General features: G+C 44.6%; 1 protein-coding gene across 1 annotated transcript in view; it reads left to right on the top strand.

The window, feature by feature from the left end:
• The window catches only part of STK17A (serine/threonine kinase 17a), a 252980-nt gene that overhangs the window by 161174 nt on the left and 77087 nt on the right, over positions 1-14719 (top strand). The window contains exon 4 of the mRNA XM_078688192.1: positions 6270-6396. Within this exon, the coding sequence (XP_078544318.1) occupies positions 6270-6396 (127 nt within the window). The remainder of the gene's footprint in view (positions 1-6269; positions 6397-14719) is intronic.

Below are 14719 nucleotides of genomic sequence, written 5' to 3'. Positions count from 1 at the left end.
TTGAGCGCAAGTCATAAATCACTCTTCTAGAGCCTTAAGTGGTTTCACCTGCTCCTCAAAATGAAGTATATGTATGTACATCAACACAGCTTAATTTTTGTACCTGAAAATTCTAGGGGTAATCATGAGTAAGCAGTGAGTCAGAATATTTCCACTGTATTTAATGGTTTCCTAAGCTTTTCATGCAGTGCACACTTAAATACAATTTAAGGTTTCATTCATTAACCAGCAATGCTGTCGTACAGCTTGTACTTGGCGGCTAGTGTGGGTGGTGGCAGCTCCCATACGGACCCGTTTTTGATGCACTGAGGAGATATCTTTGCTCTTAAAATTGTACTGTATTTTATATCATTTGCTGCACGAGTCTTGCACGAAAGCACAGAGGCGCTTCTACCTATATTTTAAAATCCGCTTTGCTCAGTTCAAATCTTTGGGGGCTATACGCTTACCTGTTCTGTTTTGCTCTGTCACCTGGTGTGCCCTGCCTGCCCTGTTCCACCGCGGCTGTTGTGCCGTTTGAGTGGAGGGCGGGCGGCCATCTTGGGTGTAGTCCCGGACCCCTGCTAGCCAAGTGGCAGCGTTCTAGCTCTGGGAGGGATGTGCACCCATAAAATGAACATGCCCTTCCGAGCGCGCAACGGTCGCGCCGCTGGCGCGCCGAAGGTAAGCCAAAGGTCTGCTCGTCTGCGCCCGTCCGCGCCTAGCGCCGGTCATGCTGTCCTTCTTCCCTCTTCGTCTGTGGGTGGTTTACTGAAGTATTCTCAGAGTGAGCTCATGGCTCTCAACCATAATGTCTGCAAAGGCATACAACCATGGGTGGTCTCTGATTGCGCCCAAAAAATCTGTTCTCTTTATAATTTTAACTCTACTTTACCCCCAACCCCACCTTCACCAGCTCCTAGAATTAATATCAAAGATACGATATTGGCCTCATTACTTAATGCTCGCTCCATGGTGAAACATGCAGCGGACATATTTGAGCTGCTGTTGGAAGGCAACCTTGATATCTTATTCATCACAGAAACGTGGTTCAACAGCTCTTGCGCCCCTGTGGTTGAATTTGCTATCCCGCGGGGCTACAAAATTATGAGAGCGGACCGTGCAGTGGGGAGAGGTGGAGGGGTGGCGGTTGTTTTTAGAGACACTTGGTCTTTCCTTAGTGATTCCTCTAGCGAACTGGGAGATGGGGAATTTCTTCACTTCTCCCTTGCTCTTACGCCTCACTTCACTCTGGGCGGCACTTCTATCGCCCTCCAGGCCCTTGTGGTTTTTTCCTTAAGGCACTGGAGGAGGTGATTGTACCCCGGGCTCTGAGGTTTTCTAAGTTCCTGCTTCTGGGCGACTTAAACATTCATGTTGACATGAAGGAGTCACCTGATGCGTTCAGTCTGCTAGAAACTCTCAATTTGGCCCAGTTGACCCAGTGGTTAAATTACCCACACACTCGGGTGGTCATCTTCTGGACCTAATTTGTTCCAATTTTGCTTTGACTACTTCCGACCCCCAAATTCTTTCATGGTCGGACCATAAGCTCATCAGGTTCTCTTGGCCTCTAATTAATTCTTCCTCCCCGACCCTCCCTATCACTTACCATCAGAAGATTAATGTGTTAGCCCTGTCCAATGTTCTTCAGCAGAGTCGTCCTGTGCTCGACCCCGGGCTTATAGCTGCTGTGCAGCAATTTGACACCTGGATCAGCACGGGGGTGCAGGCCTCAGTCAAACAGGGCTCTGGCTCCAACAAGCGCGCCACGCCTTCCAAGCCCTGGTTTTCACAGGCGTTGAAAGCACTGAAGCTTGACTGTAAAAAGCTGGAGAGGTGTTGGAGACGCGCATACTGCCCCTCTGCGAAGGATGCTCTACACGCTGCTCAGAGGGTTTACTATGACGCTATAAAAACAGCAAAGAAGGAATTTTATGCAGGTAGGATTTCTAGGGCAAATAATAACAGCAAGGAGATCTTTTCAATTGTAAAAAGCTTCCTTTCCCCTCATGCTGAACAACCTTTGATTCCATCTTCTGCCCAATGGTGTGAGGATTTGTCCTCTGTTTTTATTGATACAATTGTGGGGATTAAGGACAGTCTGCGTGTGATTTGCCTGGACCAGAGTAATCAGGATATGTGTCCCCCTGATCCTTGCCCCCCTACTTCCCCTGCTTTTTATGTTTTTTCCCCTCCCACCGAGGCAACTACTTTAGCTGTCCTTAAATCCATGAAATCTGGTTCCCCCACTGACCCATGTCCGGCCCGTATTTTGGTGGGTGTGGCAGAGGTAGTCTTTTCCGAAGTCGCAGAGATTATTGGCCTCTCGTTCAGGACGGCCACTGTCCCTGACTGTTGGAAACAGGCTAAACTCTTGCCACTTCTTAAAAAATCAGGACTTAATTCAAATACTCTGGCCAACTATCGTCCCATCTCTTTGCTTCCAGCGTTGGCCAAAGTCACTGAAAAAATAGCATTTCGCTGGTTGGATGCTTTTGTTGAAGATTCACATGTGTAGTCTAGGGCCCTCCACCACCAACCTTACAACATGCACTCCATCCTGCTCAGTCTGTGTTCCGTGCCACCTATAGTACTGAGTCCGCTTTGGTTGAGATCTCTGAGGCTAAAAGGGAGTGCCTGGACGGACGACACGGTGCCCCATCAGCAGCTGATTTCGCGATTGGTATCCATTGGCATTGCTGGGTCTGCTTTAGAGTGGCTGACTTCGTTCTTGACCAATCGAACCCAGCAGGTGTGGACGCCCCCTATGTTTCTTCGGCCAAACTGCTTTCTACAGGGGTACCACAGGGGTCTACATTAAGCCCACTGCTGTTCAACATCTACTTGACCCCCCTGGTGTTTCTGGCCGAGAAACTTGGGGCAAAAATAATAGCTTATGCCGACGATACGCAGCTGCTGTTTACCTGGCCTGGCGGGGATCTGGATACTTCGGCTGTCCAGCAATGGCTCTCCTCAGTCTTCTCCTGGCTCGCTTTGGCCCAATTAAAATGTAATGAAGATAAGTCCGAAATTCTTCTCTATGGGCAGTTCCCCCCAATTTTAGAGAGTCCTTATGGCCACCGCATGTTCCCTTCCCAAGTGCGACTGGCAAATTAGCTAAGAACCTAGGAGTCTGGTTCGGGGAAGACCTTAAATTTGTGGAGCACATTAAAAAACTCACATGTGGAAGCTTTGGCACTCTTAAATCCCTCCGTAGGTTCTTTCCCCTGCTGCCAAGAATTTCCAAAGAGACGGTGGCAAGGGCCCCTATACTCTCTCGTCTTGACTATTCAAATGCCCTCTACTCTGGTATTCCCGCCTACCTTATCTACCGCCTTCAGGTTATACAAAATGCAGGGGCCAGACTCCTTTTCAATATCACAAGGCAGTCTAGTGTCCGTATGCATTTGCGCAGTTTACATTGGCTCCCTGTCAAACAAAGGGTTGTGTTTAAATCGCTCACCCTTGCGCACAGAGCAATTCACGATCAAGGACCTGCATACCTGAGGACGCGTTTTGCGTGGTATTGGCCAGGCCACCCTTTACGTTCCACTTCTCAACAACTGCTGGCGGTTCCTCGCTTTAACCGGTCCCGCCTTGGTGGCCAGTCCATCACTGTGAACGCAGCTACCGCCTGGAATACCCTTCCTCTATCACTTTGCACTATTCAGGATTCTAATCTTTTTAAAAAAGCACTTAAAACTCACCTGTTTAAACTACCATTATAATTTCTTTAGATATCTCTGCCTCCTCTGCATCTCCACGCGCCAGGATACTCATGAGTAATTGAGCACGCTACAAAACCTCCAATACAATACAATACTTTCCAAAGTAAAACTGTGCATTTGTCGGACAACATACATGTCAGAAGTGTGCGCGATGTATTCCATCCAGACCATCAGGATATATTGGCATACATAGGTCCTGCTAGCTGACAGTGCACCATCTGTACGCCTAACCTGATGAGATAAATGGATTGTGCAACCTCAATATATGACAAACCTGACTCTCCAAGGCAATCACGGTAAGTGATCTTGAACCTTTTCATTTGGTTACCAATGAATGCCCAAAGAGATGCACAAGAAATACATAGCCTGCAGTTTCATTATTTAATGAAGCATTATGATTTTTTTTTTTTACTTTTTATTAAAATCAACAACAAATAACAAGACATAAAGCACAAGGCAGAAGTATAATGATGGTGAACTTGAGTCCATGTGGGAGCAGCTCCAAACAATTCAAAACGTACAGTATAGTTAAAGGGAATTGCAAAGAGAGGGGGGCAGCAAGTAAACAATGCAATATATACAGTCAATACAAAACATTGGGAATGCCAATTAGGGGGACAAGGAGACATCAGAGGTAGAGTCATGTGGGGGAGTACATATATTTCCACGATAAGCATTCCCCTGCGACCAAATTCTGCTCCACTTTCTGGGTCTGCCCCGAGACAAATATACTGTCTTTTCCCTAAACATGCACCAGTCCATATTCTCCTTCCACGCCAGTACAGTGGGTGGTCCGTGGGAGCCCCATAGCTGTGCAATATCCCTCTTAGCAATCATGTTGCCGAGGGTCGCCCAGCAGATCTGAGAGGCATTATAATCATTAGGTTCCCACACATTCAAGAGACAGCGCCGGGCCTCGGGTAGAAGTGGAACCCCCGTGACATTTTCCATAATCGCATGGACTCGGGACCAGAAACCAGCCACTTCGGGACATTCCCACAAAATGTGAAGGAAGGTGCCATTCACGCCGCAGCCACGCTTACACAGCCCATCCAAAGAATAGCCCATTCGAACCAGACTCTGACCAGTGACATACACACGATGAAGGATCTTAAGTTGGATAAACCTAAGGCGGGCAGGAATGGCAACTACCTTAGGCGAGGACAAAGCAGACTGCCAGTCCTCGTCGTCCAGTTCCAGTCCGTCGGCAATCCATAAAGCCCTGAGGTGCGCAAGCAAGTCAATTCTGGTGTCAATCAGTTTTTTATAAATCAGTGAAATTGTGCTATCAGGGACATAGCCGTCCAGGATACGGTCTTTCGAGAGGCGAGGATTCGGGAATAGCAGTTCCCACTGGAAAGACTGATAGCAGAGCATGACGTACCTGAGCGTATCTAAAGAATTCCCTGTCTCCAAGCTCATATTCCATCTTGAGCACCTCGAAGGTCTTTACATTTCCTTTAGTCCAGAGGTCACCTACCGTACTCAGACCAATCATGTCCCATTTATCAAAGCCTTTCGTCCGCCACAAATTGCCCAAACCTTCGGAAGCATACAATGGAGATGATTTTTGAGTAAAATACTTGTGTTGCAATATTCAATAGAAGGAAACATAATAAAGTAATTAGCATTATGAGAATGGTGAAAGAGGTAACCAGTTCAAATATTTGACTGTTACAAAATATATGCGTGCATATAAATCCTGTAATATATTGTACTCCTACCTAGCACTACCAATTCTAGTGTGCCTAGGGAGGGTGAATCTGCCAAATCCCTGTATGGTGATCTAATTTACCCATTACCTGTGGGTAAGTGTTATCAGGATGTCCATCTTGGTGAAGAGTTGAGCAGCATCCTTGCAAGAGCTAGACTGGAATCAGCTAGGCTGGAATTCCAAGATGTAGCGACATTGTAGTGCCAGTCAAGTGCTCCTCTAACTAAACAAGGAAGTGATGCGGTTTCTATAATGAACATCACCCATGTTATCATGCCGAAGTTCCAAACAGGTTGCTATTGTTGATTCTATTATGAACGGACAATAATTTTGCATAGTGATCTTAGCACTTATACAGTATGCTCAAGGTATTGTGATAATATGCCTATGTGTGGAAATGTAAGCAGTGCTGTTTCAGAGAATATTATCCTTCACAGGAACACAATGAAGTGTGTCAAATGTTATCCTGTTTAGAACCAGAAGGCAAATAAAAAATGTGAGCATGTAAATTTGTGGTTTTCCTACTTGGGCTTAACGTAATCACATGACGGTGCTTTCCTGAATCCGCACTGATGTAGCTTGTAAAATTGCAAACTAATGTCCCTTTTTAAATTATGCTTGGTTAAGCAACTTGCTTTAAAATTTAGATCCACTCTACTAGCTGAAATACTTTATTATAATTGCTTGCCAGATAGTGTTGGTAAAACCATGCGTTAGTAAGGGGTGTAGAGCTGAAACAACCCAGATATCTTTAATGTGCTTAACAGTCTCTCTTGGCAGTGTTTCTGGCAGTGGTTTTTAGAACTGTATATGTCTTTTTTAACACTTGTTTCTCTGTTTTTTAGCCTCAAAATATCTTACTGACCAGTAGCTGTCCTTTGGGAGACATTAAGATAGTTGATTTTGGGCTTTCCAGAGTACTTAACAACTGTGAAGAACTTAGAGAAATTATGGGGACTCCTGAATATGTTGGTAAGTCATTCCAATTATTGGCTGAAGTGAAAGTAATGTTACAGGATTTTATTTTAAATATTGCCTATTGTGAGTGTTTAACCAATATGAACCAAATTACTAGTGACGTTGAGTAACGTTGGGATTGCAAACTAATAAATATTTGTTTCACTAATGACTCTTTGTTAATTATGGAATATGTGTTCTGTTGCTAATTTTCAGACTTTACCCAGTGTCGTTAGGATGGGGTGGAGGATTGATTACGTTAATGGTTGACCTGTGCCATCAAATGTTGTTTTCCAAGAGGCTTAATCACAGAATGCCTTAACTCGAATTGAATCAGTTGTCAGTTTAATATATTTATTTACATCCATTGAGCATCTCTGCATACTAGCCCCTACTTTAATTGTTTTCTGTTTTTGGAGGCTGTAATTTTCCTTAGATCAAGTTTATATTGGAGACTTTCTTGTCTTGGATCCTAGGCTTTTCAGTTATACGGCTTTCTTTTCATGGTCTGCTTAACAATTTCGCCATAGGTGCTTGTTAGAAATTAGGTTGCTAGTTGGCAGAGGTATGCACCCTGTCCGAGTATAAACCACAGTCCTGGTCTGGGTAATTCACAGCACACCCTAAGTTATCCTGTACTCACCCTGTAATAGCTTGGACAGAGCAGTGAAGCTAAACTTAAAAGACAATGTGTAAAATAGTTGTACAGTGCTTCAAACTGTAACACAGTGAAAACACCACAAAAAGACTCCACTCCAGGTTAGAAAATAGAACTCCATTTTATAAATCAAACAACAAAAATCCAATTAGTAGACGTCAAGATACACATTTTTAAAGATCAACTGTGAAAATAACGCTTAAAAGCAATACCTATTTGGGATATCTGATTGCATCGGACCGGGGCTGAGTCAAAAGTTCAGGCCAACCACGATGGAGCGCAGGCTGAATACAGGGACCCCACAAGGCCCGGTAAACAAAAGTACTTTAATCCTGGTCCCAACAGTGGAGATGCGGTGTGCAGTCAAGCGATGCATCGGTGTCAATCTCGCAGCCGAGGTGATGTGTCGATTTTCTCCATGCAACAATGGCACTGTGTCAGTTCTGAAGATGATGCACCAGTTCATAGATGCAATGGTTTCAAAGGCGATTAGCCCGGTTTCTCCACACAATCGAGGGGATGATTCAATAGTCTCTCTGCAGTGGTGGCGATGCGGGGGTTCCGATAGCAATGCTCTGGTTCCAAGTGCGATGCACCAGTCCTGCTCTCCACAATGTCGTAGATATGTCAATTCTGGTCTCGCAGCTGTGAATGCCTCGGTGCTGTAGCAGAACACCTCATGCCCACTTCCAATAGTCGTAGGTGTAAGGGCAAGGTGAGTTGATGTCTTTTAACCCCTTCAGTGCTAATGACAAGGGTAACTCATCATGGAGTTTCCATTGATTTCAATGGAAAGTCAATGGAAGTGCATCATGTGCCTTAGCAGCCAAGTGGTTAAGTCCCAGAGATGTCAAATCAGGAGACCAGTTAGTTAGCCCTTGGAGTCACTCTGGGTTCAAGTGATGTAGGTCCAGTCTTTTTCCCAGTCATAGAGAGCAGTGGGCAGCAGGGCAACACAGTAAGGTAGCAGTCTTCCAGAGCAGTAGTCCAGGGGAGTGGTAGCCCTTTAGCACAGCAGATCATCTTCTTGGCAGAGTGATTTCAGGTCCAGAAGTATACTGTCTTGGTGGGGTCAGAGACCCAGACTTGTACCCAGTTGTGCCTTGAAGTGAGGGTGATTCAAAGCAGGGTCTTTGAAGTCCACAGAGGACTTCACGTCCTGCCCTGGCTCCAGACTCACTACAGGTGGGTATGCAGCCCTTTGTGTGTGGACAGGACACAGCCTATTCAGGTGTAAGTGTGAGACTGTGGTCATCTCCTCCCTCCCATCCTTCCTGGAAGATCCATCATGTCACACCTAAGTTCCCTTTGTGTATGGCTGTCCAGTGGGAATACACAGAAGCCACCTGTCATCCACCCCAGGCACAAAAAGGGCTAAGATCGGGAAAATGGCAACTTTCTAAAAATTTGAGTTTTTTTAAAAGTTATAATAAATATGACTTTACCATCAAAGATGACTTATGACAAGTACAAAATATGACCGATCTACTCCCTCTCAATCAGGAATTAAAACATATTAAGTGTAATAAGGAATCTCCAATGTTATCCTATGAGAGGGATAGGACTCTCAATGTTGGGTGTTTTTCTCTACCAGAACATGCTAAACTTAAAAGTACATGTCCTACCTTTTGATTACTCCGCACCCTGCTCTTTGGGCTAGGGCCTACCTTAGGGGTGACTTGAATGTAATAAATTGAGAGTTTAAGGCTTGGCAAGGAGTTTTAAATGCCAAGTCAACATGAAGTGTGAACTGCACACGCAGGCCCTTCACTGGTAGTCCTGAGACATGTTTCAAGGGCTACTTGTGTCAGTGGCACAATCAGTGCTGCAGGCTCATTAATAGCATTTAATTTGTATGCTATGGGCACATGTAGGTCACTTTAATAGGGACTTATAAGCAAATTAAATATGACAATTGTGAATGTATCAATCAAACTGTGTTTAGGGGGGAGAGAGCACATGTGCTTCAGAATTGGTTAGCAGTGGTAAAGTGCTCTGAGTCCAAAAGCTGATAAAAAGGAATTCGCAAAATATGTGGCAAACGGGCAAAAAGTTTTGGAAGAAGACCATCCTAAGGCTGTCTGGTCTAACAGTGCTCATTACATTTTCTGAAAACACCCTTTTTTCTGAGGAGTCCGTTTTATTTTACCCACAGATTCCTGTCGTTGTCTATTGAGCAAAGTTCTTGTTCCCTGCATTCATCATGATGAGAATTTTCTGTGACTGTTGTGTTTGAAATTTGATCCGCATCTGCAACCCACAGACAGTGACTAAGCATGCCGTGAGAGATTAAGCCATGGTGTGGCTTAGTAAATTAGAGGGCTGGGGGAACAGACTTTCCTGAAGCATTACAGCACCTAGTTCTGGGTTGACCCACTGAGTTCAACGTTTGTCTGTTGATAGTCCTCAGCACTGTAAGAAAATGCTTTTGCTTCACCCTTTTGTTGCTAGGTTCCCTCTTCCGTCCCCCAGTGCTACGTCTGTTTTAGGGTATTTCGTGCTTAAGCCTCCATAACTTTATGTCCACATAACCTATTCACGCCAAATTGGGTTCTTTTTTTCCAATATCCCAGGGTTTGTGCATGCCCCTGGAGGGAACCGAGAAAATAGCCAAAATATATAAAACATTTGAGCTTTGGGGGAAAAATTGGAAAAAGTGCTCTGGATAAAAGTGACTGTTTTGTTCCATAAATATGGCCCCAACAAACTTTTTAATGTACTAAAGTCACCATTTTCCCAGCTGCCAGGAATATAGCAGAGCTGAATAAAAAAACACGATTTTACCACAGTTTTGACTTTTTTCGAAGAAGTAGCCCATTTTGTCCTTTTTCTTTTTGTGCTTTCAACCTAAATCTAGTTTGTGGTGCAAACCAGTTTGCAATCCTTAAGATATCCAGGAGAGCTATATAATTCTGAAAAGTAGTCCACATTCTGAATTCAGCCAGGGGTCATATGTGTAGATCCCTCAAAGGTTTCCCAAAGAAAGTTTTAGATAAAGAAATATTGAAAAAGAGTAGGGAAAAACAGCCATTTGTGGCCATGTTTTCATCTGCAACTTTTTGTCACAATGGCTTATTTACAAAAACAATGTGCTATTAGGTTTGCTAGGCCCCTTTGGTTGGTGGGGATGTATAGTGTTTGTAAGTTCTCCAAGAGCCAGAGGTACCCAGAGCCAACAGCTGAGCTGCACCATGCAATGTTTTTCATTGTGTACTGATTATAGACCAGTTCATGTGAAGAAATATGTTGAGTGAAAAATAGATATCGGGGAGAGGATGTGGTGTAACAGCTTAAGCTGCCCACTTTGGAACTGGGGACCTGTCTGCGTCTGCTCAGCAAACTGTGATTCCCCGTGCCTGCCAAAAATGAATGTGTAATGTAACTGGTGCTCATGGAAAGTTCTCCAATAATTTTGGGTCGAGTTTGCGCTATATTAAACTGCAAAAACAAGTAACCTATGTATTTCTGAATTGAGGACAAGATATGGAGTTTAGTAGCAGTGCTTATTTGTACATCGCTGAATTTGTCGGCACGCATACAGGCAGATAATTGAGTGGATGTTTTTCAAAATGTCATCTTTCTTACACAGGAGGCTTACATTTGGAAGGCACAAATGCATCAAAATCCAATTGGCAATAATAAATATCATACTATTCTGTTCTCCAACATGTTGTATGATAAAAATGATACTTCACTTGTGGGGGTAGGCCTAGTGCCTGCAACTGGAAACTGTCCAAAACGCAACATGGACACATCACATTTTTCCACTCAAAACTGAACATTTTTTAGCAAAGTGCATAGATGTGGATTTTGGGCCCTAGCTCAACCGGCACCTAGGGAAACCTAGCAAACCTTTACATTTTTGAAAGGTAGACCTCTAGGGGAATCCCAGATAGGGTGACTTGTGTGGCTCTCACCAGATTGTTTTACCCAAAATCCCTTGCTGCTTTTGACTAAAAAAAGCACATTCATGTGATAAAAAGTTATGAAATCTGCTGAGAGCCACAAACTTACTTTCACCCAGAAGTCCCCTGAGTTTTCTGATAAAAATGGTTCCTCACTTCTGTGAGTAGGCCTAATGCCCGAACAGGAAAGGCCCCAAAATACATCGTGGAGACATCAACATTTCCGGTCACTAAAATGATCTGATTTGGCAATGGGGGTAGCGACATTTTTTTGTCTGGGGATTGAGGGCCAACAAGAGAAACCTGCCAAACCTGTACATTTCTGAAAGCTAGATACCCAGGGGTGTCAAGGGTGGTGTGCCTCGTGTGGATCCCATAAAGTTTCCTTACCCAAAATGGATGCCCTGCTTACCTCAAACTTTTGATTTCCTCCCTCTGGTATGAGGGTGGCCTTGAGCCGTCCACAGAATATGAGGACTGGTGCGGAAGACGGGACGGCACAGAGCCTTTTTCTGCACCTAGCGGGTTAAAACACTAGTTGCATTTTGTTTTTTATAATCAAAGTCAGGACACGAAACAAAAGAAAGTTTGATTTGTTTGCATGAGAAGCACACAGCTTGCTCGCGTCACAGCGAAACAAAGCGAAAGCAAAATGTGCCATTGGACATTAGGCCTAGCCACACAAGTGGGGCAAAGTTTTATCAAGACAAGTGTGAGAACAGCGATTAGGTATTACCAGTTGAGTTTTCTCCATTTTTGGCTTCCAAATGTAAGCCAGTGTGCAAGAAAAATAAATTTTTGCAAAATGTTCCTCTGTGTCACTTGATAGTAGGGGGAACCCCAAATTCAGAGTTTCATAACCACTGTTCCCTAAGCTCAGTACTTTGTGCACATTAAAAAAAAATAGGTTTAATTCCTAGCAATTTTTCATTAATTACATTTTACTATATGAATTGCTGCATGATTAGTACAAAATGAAAAATCATTAAAAGCTGTATCTCTTGTTGACTCTGGGTATTGCGGGGTTTCCTACCATTAATAAATACTATATACCTCTGCCAGGAGAGTGCAGGGTGCAGCAGTACCTTACCTTTGTAAATCATCAATTGGGGCAAAAATTGCAGATAAAACATTAACTTCAATTGTTGTTTATTTCAACAATTAGTTTATTTGGGGAAAACCATGAGTGATTTACACAAATGACCCATTCCTGAAACCACAATTTTTTCGAGCTTTTAAAAATATGTAGCTTTACGGGTTCACCAAAGGGTTTCACACCTGTTTCCACCACAAAATGCAAGTGGGTTGAAGCCCCAAAAAATTACTTAATGGACTACTGCACAGAAAAATGTAAAAACTGTGCTTGTTTCTGAAAGCTAGGAATATGGTGAGGTCTGTGCACAAGCGCGCTAAGTTGCAGCTGTTTGCTCTTTTTCAAGGCACACACTTGTGCTAGTGGCGCGCCGCAGCACACTCCTGCAAGCTGTATGCCGCCACAAGCACGAGTATGTGCTTGTGAAAAAGGGCTGTACGATGGCTAAAGGTCTCCCATGGAGTGCATGTGCGCTGCATAGGCGAGACCTAAATGAAGGGGAGTCAAAATATACATGAGTACTGCCTTGAAGCATCTTTCTGTCCATAAAAATATGACAAGTATGGCTCAAGGTCTTCTAAATCACTACCTTATTGGAAGATGACTGGAAATAGAGTAATGTTTTAGCATATCTGAGACTGAATAAATTGGATTTCATACAGGAACATGAAAGTCAGATGAGAATATTAGGGTCATATTTAAAAAAACAAGCATTTACAATGCAATAGGTCTCGCAGCATTAAAGTTTGAGTTATTGGCATTGTGTATGACGATGCGTTGCATAACTTTTTTAGCAAACTTTGAATTGGTGAGCAGTCAGAGGGTGTGCAAGAGTATGCTGTTCTTGAAAGCAGTGTGGTACAGAGTGCAGGAATTTGGATGACCTGAGCAATGTGGATGATGCACCTCACGCACGGGGCTGACGCAGTTATTATTCACACAGCTCTGATGATGCTCCTCACGCACGGGCTCACAGTTGTTATTCACACAGCTCTGAAGATGCACCTCACGCACGGGGCTGACGCAGTTTTTATTTACACAGCTCTGATGATGCACCTCAGGCACCGGTTCACAGCTGTTATTATTCACACAGCTCTGATGATGCACCTCCGGCACGAGTTCACAGCTGTTATTATTCACACAGCTCTGATGATGCACCTTACGCACGGGGCTGACGCAGTTATTATTCACACAGCTCTGATGATGCACCTTAGGCACGGGCTCACAGCTGTTATTATTCACACAGCTCAGATGATGCACCTCAGGCACGGGGCTGACCGTTATTATTCACACAGCTCTGATGATGCACCTCATGCACGGGGCTCACAGCTGTTATTATTCACACAGCTCTGATGATGCACATCACGCACAGGCTCACAGCTGTTATTATTCACACAGCTCTGATGATGCACCTCACGCACGGGGCTGACGCAGTTATTATTCACACAGCTCTGATGATGCACCTCAGGCACGTGTTTATAGCTGTTATTATTCACACAGCTCTGATGATGCACCTAAGGCACGGGCACACCATTCAAAAGTTTTGAAAACAAACCAAACATGCATTAAAGCCATCCTTTAAAACAATGTTAATCAAAGCAATGCCACCTTTAACATTAAATCAGGAACTCCTGTCATTGGAAATCATGTCTCTAATCTCAGAGGGACATCCTACACTTGGATTCTGAATAAAATGTCACTTTCTGCATTCAGTATTTCAGGATTTGCTTTCCAAATAAAATGCTTACAAAGGCAGAGGCATAATATTTAACTTAAAGTCCTGTGTGTTGGGATCCGACAATCAGTGTGGAGGTCCCCTGACATATACATATAATCTTGCTGAACATTACATTACTTTACTTTACCGTGATAACATACGAAAGCAGAGCGACAGAGCTGCTGAACAGGAGAGCGAGCCCTTCTTAAAATGGCCAATGACTGCAATATGTGCGCGCGCACTTGAAAACGAAACCTAGCGTGGGGGTGGGACTTCCGTCTTGTGCGCGAAGCCCGCGCCCACGGAGTTCCTGGTCCGAGAAGCAGTGGTGCCGCGGGGCTCCCATGCCTGAGGGAGAGACCCGCGGAGGCGACAGAACACCAGATTGGCGGTAAGTGGGCCTTGGGGGGCGCTTGTGTGTGTGTGTGTGTGTGTGTGTGTGTGTGTGTGTGTGTGTGTGTGTGTGTGTGTGTGTGTGTGTGTGTGTGTGTGTGTGTGTGTGTGTGTGTGTGTGTGTGTGTGTGTGTGTGTGTGTGTGTATGTGAACGACGGCGGGGGTGTCTCTGTATGTGTGCGTGTATGTGCGCTCCTGTGTGTGTGTGTCTGTGTGCGACGGCGGGCGGTGGGGGGGGAGTGTCTCTGTGTGTGTGCGTGTATGTGCGCTCGTGTGTGTGTGTGCGCATGCGTGCAGGGGGAGGTGTGCCTGTGTATGTTTGCGCTTCCCAGGAGACAGCCACGGCGAGCGCGGCGCGTACCAGTTTCAAATCGCCTCCAAGGCGATGCGCGCGGCCAGGATTGTCTCCTGGGAAGCAGACACGGCAACAAAAGGTTCTCGGCGAGAACGCGCTTCCGCGCGCTTAGCCGAGACCTAAAAAGGAAATCTGATACAGAGAGTAGATATTTTTAAGGAGGGCCAACATATGCATAAATAATTCCAGTGAAAGGTAAGCCCTCTTACATGTAGG

This window comes from Lissotriton helveticus, chromosome 4_1 (genome assembly GCF_964261635.1).
Source record: "Lissotriton helveticus chromosome 4_1, aLisHel1.1, whole genome shotgun sequence".
In the NCBI taxonomy this organism is placed as follows: domain Eukaryota; kingdom Metazoa; phylum Chordata; class Amphibia; order Caudata; family Salamandridae; genus Lissotriton; species Lissotriton helveticus.
Note: the sequence above shows the minus strand (reverse complement) of the source record. Positions and strands in the feature narration are given on the sequence as shown.